Source organism: Amblyomma americanum, chromosome 10 (genome assembly GCF_052857255.1).
Source record: "Amblyomma americanum isolate KBUSLIRL-KWMA chromosome 10, ASM5285725v1, whole genome shotgun sequence".
NCBI classification, from domain to species: domain Eukaryota; kingdom Metazoa; phylum Arthropoda; class Arachnida; order Ixodida; family Ixodidae; genus Amblyomma; species Amblyomma americanum.
The window spans coordinates 5026666-5035225 of NC_135506.1; the positions used below are offsets into that span (position 1 = coordinate 5026666).

Consider the following 8560-nt stretch of genomic DNA (forward strand, 5'->3'; position numbering starts at 1 on the left):
CACATTCAGTCTCACAAACATTACCACTACCGGTTATCCTGCCACATCGTTGCATCAGCAATTAACGCTTTCAATAAAGCAGGATTAACGCAGATGAAGTGGCACTAGAAAAGCTACAGAGATGCAAGAATGAGCTCACCTTGGTGTACGAAGTCGGCACAAAATCCTTCCGAGGAATGGCACGTGTCCATTTTCTCATGGTGTTCTCGTCTTTTGGAAATGAAAACACCTGCACCTTTTTTCTCTTCAGGTAATTGCCAGAACAACCCGGCACGCAACACTTATTGGGCATCGCACCTTCAACCTCCTATAACACGCATAGGAAGTCAGCAAGTAGCAAGCATTGAAACGCTGACTGCAGTATAGCACAGAGAAAGCACGGCCGTCAAGGCGAGGTCGAGGGTCACTCTGGCCACTGTAGCCGCTTCCGTGACGGCTCAATTTTAACCACATTCCTGACGGGAAGAAGGGAGGCCGGGAACGTCGGCCGGCGGGCCGTGACGTCAGAATTTTGGGCGCAGGCCTGAAAACCTGTCCAGGGGGTATTGGTTTGACTAAGCCAACGTCTCTGGAATCTTCATGCTTCGAAAACAACTTCGACTTAGACTGTGCTTTCCCACACCCATACGTGAAAGCTTCTGCGAACTGCGGTGGGATCCATTCGCCCCACGCTACCGCTGTGAAGTGCAGGTGAATGACCTTCGATGCTCTCAATGGGACCCCCTTCGGGCTATTCATCACTGAAGCCTGGACAGCGTGGACACTAATCTGCCAGAAGTGGCAAGAGTGTGGGGCTGGGGGCGGACCCGGAAGACTGGACACGTGATCTACATCACAGTGATTCGACGCATTTTTAATGAACTAGATTCCCCAACTAGGGACCTGGGGACAGCGGACCCTATTTAAGCAGCGATCTGGCGTGTGTTCGCCAGCTCCCGATTCACTCTTTCAATCTTTGTATAAATGTAAATAAACCCTTCAGTCTCTTCTTCACCTCGAAGACCCTCTCATCTGTTCGTCAACCCCACTACAGCAGTCTCCCGATCCGGAACCCGGGGACACCGACCTTGGCGAGAGACGGCACAGGCGAACCAGGGGCCCGCATCTAACAACTGGTGGCAGCGGTGGGATCGAAGCGCAATCCCCCAACACCGGTGGCCTGCTACGGGAGAGAAGCCCCACTTCTAACAACTGGTTGGCAGCGGTTGGATCGACCATGCGGCGTGATGTTGCTTCCGTGGGTGAGTGCTTGAACTTTGCTTGAGATTCGCCAGGCTTCAATTGTTTGGGTTAGTACATTGAACTGCTGGGAATCGAGGGAAGTTGATCAGTGAGTCTGATTGCGTGTAGCTCACGTCAACAGTTGTTCAGCAAAGTCAAGGCTCAGAGCAGCAAACATGGATCTAATGAAGTTGCTAAGGTCAGATTTGCTGTCATTGTGTGATGAGTTGGGTGTAGATGTAGAGGAGAAGATGAAAAAGTCACACATTTGCACATTGCTCTTGGAAACCGCTAATGAAGAAACAGTTAGCGATACGTGGGAACTCCTCAAAGCTGAGCGAAAGAAAAAGGAAGATGAGCGAAAGAAAGAGGAAGATGAGCGAAAGAAAGAGGAAACTGAGCGAAAGAAAGAGGAAACTGAGCGAAAGAGAGAGGAAAATGAGCGCCAACGGCTAGCGGCCGAGCGAGAGGAACGGGAGCTCAGAAGGTTACAGCTTGCGAATGACCAAAAGAAACTGGAATGTGAGAGTTCGAGAGGCATGACTCCAGAGAGAGTGAGTCAGGCCGAATCGTTTCCTATGGACAGATTGATGCAGCCGTATAAGATTGGCGAGGATCTTGGTTATTACCTCGTGAATTTCGAGAGGACGTGTGAGAAACGAGGTTACGCTAAGGAGACCTGGCCACAAAAGCTACTTATGGTGTTACCCTGTGAGGCGGCCACTATAGTCGCGAGGCTTGACGCGAAAGATGCCGATGACTACGAGAAGGTTAAAGCGAGTTTGCTAAGAAAGTACCGACTTTCGGCAGAAGAATTCCGACAGCGGTTCAGAGGTGCCAGCAAGAGAAGCAGCGAGAGCTATGCAGAATTCGCATTCAGTTTGAAGGCGAACCTTACAGAGTGGTTGAAGGGCGCGGAGGCATGTGACACCAAAGATAAGGTTGTCGAATGTGTAGGCCTCGAGCAGTTCTATAACAGTATCCCTGAGGCCGTTAAGTTATGGGTGCAAGACAGAGAAAATGTGAGCACAGTGGAGAAAGCTGCAGAACTAGCGGACGAATATGCAACACGGAGAAAGCTGAGTTCCGAGTCAAGCGAGTCTGAAAAGAAAGCGTTCGGTTTAAGGAAGCGTTTCATTCCCAAAAATCGATCGCAATTTAGGAATCGCGAGACAGTTGAGGGCATTAAACAGGCCCCAGAAAAAACTGAGGATCGTGCCAAGCAGGCCGGAGCTCAGAAAGCATTGACGAAGGAGTTCGAGGCCAGGAAGCCGTTCCGTTGTTTCAACTGTCAGGAAACTGGACATATTGCAGCAAGGTGTACGAAGACGCGATTGGCTTTCTCATATGCCAACGACAGTGATGAGAATTTGGAACTTCTGCGTCCATATATTCACGAACTCCAAGTAAATGGAAAATTGTGCAGGGTCCTTCGGGACAGCGGGGCAACAATGGACATTGTTCACCCCTCATATGTCAAGGAGGAAGACTTTACTGGGGAAGTAGCATGGATAAGACAGGTACTAGAAAATCAGAGTGTGTGCCTGCCTATGGCAAGGGTGGTGATTTCCGGCCCGTTCGGCGAGCTAGTGACAGAAGCCGCCGTCTCGTCGGCTGTTTCATTGCAGTACCCGTATCTATTCTCCAATAAGTCAAATCAGCTGCTTTGCGATCGAGGTCAGAAGCTGGCTGAGGGGACAGTGAAAGCCCTGACTAGGTCCAAATCACGCGAGCTTGCTTCCAAGCTTAGGTACAGCCAGGAATCAGAGGCAACTGGTGAGAGGGAGGGAATTCCCGAGATTGCGGAACCAAGCAACGAAAATGCAGTTCGAGCACATGAACAGCAGCAGGAACCTGTTACCGAAGGTAGCCCCATCGATGCCAGCCTACAAGAAGCGTGCAGTCCAGACTCCATGTTATTGCCCACCTCCCTGTGCATGGATCGCTTGTTGCGCGTTGACAGAGACTCCTTAATCACAGAACAGGAAAGAGACCCTAGCTTGTCAAAGTTACACTTCATAGCCAAGGAGGGTATTGCTAGGCGTAACGTGACATTGCACCACAAATGCGGATTGCTGTATCGCCATTACAGGGACAAAAAGGGGAAGACGCTTGATCAGCTGGTCGTGCCTGAAAAGTACCGCTCTGACCTTTTAGGCCTCTGTCACGGAAACAGTTGGTCAGGGCACTTAGGTGTAAACAAAACGAAGGAAAGGCTGCTTGGGGAATACTACTGGCCGGGATGTTTCCGAGATGCTGAACGCTACGTGCAGTCATGCGACGCGTGTCAGCGCACCGGAAAACCAGGAGAAAGATGGAAGGCCCCGCTAAAGCTGGTGCCGCTTATCTCGGAGCCTTTTCGACGTCTGGTCATTGACACCGTCGGGCCACTACCCAGAACTAAGTCAGGCTATAAGTACGTACTCACTATGATATGCCCTGCTACCAAGTTCCCGGAGGCGGTGCCGCTAAAGGAGCTTAGCTCGGCAGAGATAGTGGACGGTCTCCTGTCCGTTTTCGCTCGAATTGGCTTTCCGGCAGAAATTCAGGCTGATCAGGGGACAGTTTTCACGAGCGCACTCACAACCACGTTCTTACAGAGGTGTGGGGTGAGGTTGATTCATAGCTCCGTTTACCACCCTCAATCGAACAGCGTCGAGAAGTGGCACTCAGTGCTCAAAAGAGTGCTACGTGCTTCCTGCTATGAGCACAAAGACGATTGGGAAAGTTGCCTCCCGGCAACGCTGTTCGCCCTGAGAACAGTACCGCACGAAGCGACGGGCTTCACTCCTGCAGAACTAGTGTACGGAAGGGCTCTTCGTTCCCCGCTTAGGATGCTTAGAGAAATGTGGGAGGGGACAGGAGAGAGTCAGTCAGTAGTGGAGTATGTGTTGCAGTTACTAAACCGCCTGAGTGCCACACGAGAACTAGTGGATCGAAATCTCAAAACAGCTCAGGACACGGCGAAGAAGTACTACGACAAGAATGCTAGACTGAGAACCTTCAAGACGGGGGATCGTGTGCTTATTCTCAGGTCCGCACGCAAAAATAAGATGGAAGTTCACTGGGACGGGCCAGTGGAAGTTTTGGATCAGATTTCAGAAACCAACTACACTTTGAAAATGCCAGGGAGAGGACAGCAGATAAAGATCTATCACTGCAATTTAATGAAGCCCTATGTAGAAAGGAGCGGGGTTGTAAACATGGCCGTAAATATCCCCGAAGAGCTACAAACCGAAAACCCTGAGTGGAAAGGCAGCATGAAAGAAAATGCTACCAACAGCATAGAGGAAATCGTGTCCCGATCCGCGAGCACCATGGATCTAGAACAAAAGCAACTCCAAGAATTGAGGCAACTGCTGTGCGAATTCCGGGAGAGTTTTAGCGACCGGCCGGGGAAGACAAATCTCATCACGCATGATATAGAGCTAACTTCGACCGATCCAGTAAGATCAAAAGCCTACAGAGTTTCTCCAAGGCAGAAAGAAATAATTGAGGCGGAGATAAAGCACATGCTGGAACTTGGCGTGATAGAGCCGGCAGAGAGCGACTACACCTCCCCGCTGATACTCGTGGAGGCACCGGGCAAAGATCCGCGACCTTGCGTGGACTACAGGAAGCTGAATACCATAACAAAGGACCAGCTGTACCCAATACCGAACATCGAAGAAAGGATCGAGACAGTTAGCGCGGCACAGTACATCTCCACCCTTGACCTGGTGAGAGGGTACTGGCAAGTCCCCCTCTCGGAAAGCGCGAGTCGGTATGCAGCATTTATTTCTCCCATGGGGGTATTCCGACCTTTGGTGCTCAGTTTTGGGCTAAAGAATGCACCTTTTAGCTTTTCAAAGCTAATGGACATCATCCTCAAGGACATGCAGGATTTCGCGCTGCCTTACCTTGACGATGTGGCCATTTTTTCTAACTCTTGGGAAGACCATGTTTCCCATCTCAGGAGGGTACTGACGAGTTTGAGGGACGCTGGGCTAACCATTAAGGCCGAAAAATGTAGTTTTGGCTGCTCACATGTCACCTATCTTGGTCATGTTGTCGGTAGAGGGACGAGGAGACCGTCAGACCTCAAGATAGCCCCTATCGCTGAATTCCCGCAGCCCCGAACTAAGACGGATGTACGGTCATTTCTCGGTCTTGTGGGGTACTACCAAAGGTACATACCCAACTATTCACAGCTAGCAAGTCCTTTGACCGATGCGCTTCGCAAGGAAAAGCCGAATAGCGTTATCTGGGACGCAGCAAAAGAAATTTCGTTTCAGAGCTTGAAGAGCGTGCTGGTTTCGCGGCCCGTGTTACGCGCGCCGGACTACAGCAAGGAATTCGTGGTCCAGTGTGACGCCAGCGACCGGGGTATGGGGGTCGTATTAAGCCAAGTCGGAGACGACAATGAGGAGCACCCTATCCTTTATGCCAGCAGGAAGTTAACCGTAAGGGAAGAAGCCTACAGCGCTTCGGAAAAGGAATGCGCTTGTCTGGTTTGGGCCGCACAGAAGCTAGCCTGTTATGTTTACGGGGCGAAATTTACTTTCGAGACAGATCATTGTCCGCTTACATGGCTGCGTCAAATGTCGCCCAAGAATGGCCGCTTGCTTCGATGGAGTCTAGCCCTCCAGCAATATAACTTTTCTGTGCGATACAAAAGGGGCAAATGTCATGGAAATGCCGACGGATTGAGCAGGTTATTCCCATAATTGAGGTATCCGTTCGGTGGCAATTTGGTGCCTTTTCGTATTTTTTTAGGAACTAGTTAGCTTTGTTTTGGCGTGGTGTCCTATTATCCTTTTTCTTTTGCTTCCACATTTGCCACCTCTCTTCAAGCCGTGTTCGGCGAATCGGACTTTGGCAGCGAATTTGGCAGACATGGAAGCTGTTCTTAGTAGCCGAGATTATTGCTGTCAGCTACAAAATTTTGTGCTTACGTTTACATTGATAATGCAGTAGTATTGCATAACAGCCTGGCGGCTCTCGGGTGAATTTCGTGCACTGCCTGGGGAGTGGCGCCATGTTGAGTGGCTGATTTCGACTAATGCCTCCGTTGTCCGAGGTTTAGGACTCTACTCTGTGCTTGCAGACAAGATGCAGAAGGGCCCCCCACGCTACAACTCAAGTCATCTCTCCTCGACCAGTGATTGTGACCACTGGCCGATCGAGATTGTCCTGGCCGCGGAGGAGCTGTTACGTTTGGAGACGCCAACATGCCAAGAATATTAAAGCCACTGGGACTCATCAATCTACCGAGGCTTCAAAGGGCCGTCGATGTGGTTGCAGCGCTACGAGTGCAGGTGGTGGCGTCTACAAGGGTCATTCCCCTCCCCCCCCCCCCCCCCCCCTGCTGTTTAAGGGGTGAAACGGCTCCCCGCTGTCTGAGAAAGGCTTTAGTGAACCTGTCTTTTGTTCTCAACACCGGACCCACCCGGGACATTTTTCTCCCGGAGGGGACGACGGGGAGCCGGCGAGCGGCGGAACTGCAAATCAGCCGTGACAAATGCGGCCGGGTTTGACTAAGCCAACGTCTCTGGAATCTTCATGCTTCGAAAACAACTTCGACTTAGACTGTGCTTTCCCACACCCATACGTGAAAGCTTCTGCGAACTGCGGTGGGATCCATTCGCCCCACGCTACCGCTGTGAAGTGCAGGTGAATGACCTTCGACGCTCTCAATGGGACCCCCTTCGGGCTATTCATCACTGAAGCCTGGACAGCGCGGACCCTAATCTGCCAGAAGTGGCAAGAGTGTGTGGCTGGGGGCGGACCCGGAAGACTGGACACGTGATCTACATCACAGTGATTCGACGCATTTTTAATGAACTAGATTCCCCAACTAGGGACCTGGGGACAGCGGACCCTATTTAAGCAGCGATCTGGCGTGTGTTCGCCAGCTCCCGATTCACTCTTTCAATCTTTGTATAAATGTAAATAAACCCTTCAGTCTCTTCTTCACCTCGAAGACCCTCTCATCTCTTCGTCTACCCCACTACAGCAGTCTCCCGATCCGGAACCCGGGGACACCGACCTTGGCGAGAGACGGCACAGGCGAACCAGGGGCCCGCATCTAACAATGCCTATATACACATATTAACGTCAAGTCATACACAGAAGAGGAAAGAGCACACGACGCTGACAAAAGCGATATGAAGGAAAAATATATAATAATAAAATATCAACACGTGCCTTTACAACAGCCGAAGATTGCTATTCCTGAGGTAGTTTAATTCGGTTCTCCCTAGCATCACCGAAGGGGAGCTGATGCATTGGTTATCTGGAGCAACGTGCATAGCGAAAGCTTCGATAATTTCGCGTTCCCGTCTGTTTCTGGCCCGACCTATTACCTTGGTGTTGTTTAGCATCGGGGTGCATTCACAGTGTGCGCAATGTGGTGCCAGATTGCCGGATTTCGCTACTTGCTCGCATAATCTTTAGTGCTCTCTGAGCCTCTTGTTCAGGCATCTACCCGTTTGCCCTACGTAGGTTCGTTGACAGCTAAGTGGAATGCTGTAAATGACGTTTTCTTCACACTCTCGATAGGTGATGTCGTGTTTGACGTTGCACCCAGGTTTGTTTTTGGGGTCTTCATTCTCGTTGACCTTTTTGCACAATCCAATGAGCTTATTGGGAGCTGAAAAAACCACCTCAACTCCGTACTTGTTCGCTGTCTTCCTTATTCTGTGGGAGATGTTGTGAATGTATGGCATCACAACGGGGCGTCCTTCATAGCTCGGTTTTTTATTCTTATCGGACCCAGTAACTTCCCTTAGTAAGCATTCTGCAATGCCGCCAAGTAACTGCTCAGGATAGCCACAGGCCCTCAATCGGGAAACCTGTTCAACAATGCTGTGATTAATCGAGTGGGGGCATGATTTTTTTATAGCTAGTTTTAGGCAAGAAGTTGCTACAGCTCGTTTAACAATTTTAGAATGACCAGAATCAAATCGCAACAGTGGTTTTTCTGCCCTGGGCTTATAAGCCCAGCAAGTGTGGTTGTCGCTGCAAGTCACCAGCAGGTCTAGGAATCTAATCGGGCTGCCCTGTGGGGTTTCAGATGTGAACTCAAGGCCAGGAAAAACACTCTTCCATTCATTAAGAAAACCTTCCACGTTTATGGAGTCGGTTAGTCTGTTGGGAAGGCAAAGCAAGTAATCATCAACGTGCCTAAAGCAAGCTAAAATATTGTGCATATTTAGTATGCTCGATATCTTCCGATTGCCCTGTGCCAAAAAAATGTCGGACAGCACAGGTGCCAAACAAGATCCAATACTTATGCCTCCTTTTTGCAGAAACAATTCGCCTTCAAATTCCACGTACAAAGAGCACAGGTAGCATTCAA

At 50.2% G+C, this 8560-nt stretch overlaps 1 protein-coding gene across 1 annotated transcript; it reads left to right on the top strand.

The window, feature by feature from the left end:
• Positions 1-1397: 1397 nt before the first annotated feature.
• LOC144107361 (uncharacterized) lies at positions 1398-8348 on the top strand. Its single transcript, XM_077640356.1, has 3 exons — positions 1398-1553; positions 1623-4573; positions 8276-8348. Exons 1-3 carry the CDS (start codon positions 1398-1400, stop codon positions 8346-8348), a joined length of 3180 nt encoding a protein of 1059 aa, XP_077496482.1.
• Positions 8349-8560: the final 212 nt, after the last annotated feature.

Coding starts and splice junctions, on each gene's coding strand:
- LOC144107361 (XM_077640356.1), top strand. CDS start 1,398: ATGGATCTAATGAAGTTGCTAAGGTCAGATTTGCTGTCATTGTGTGAT. Junction 1,554..1,622: donor ATACGTGGGAACTCCTCAAA/GCTGAGCGAAAG, acceptor GAGGAAACTGAG/CGAAAGAAAGAGGAAACTGA. Junction 4,574..8,275: donor AAGCAACTCCAAGAATTGAG/GCAACTGCTGTG, acceptor GTGGGGTTTCAG/ATGTGAACTCAAGGCCAGGA.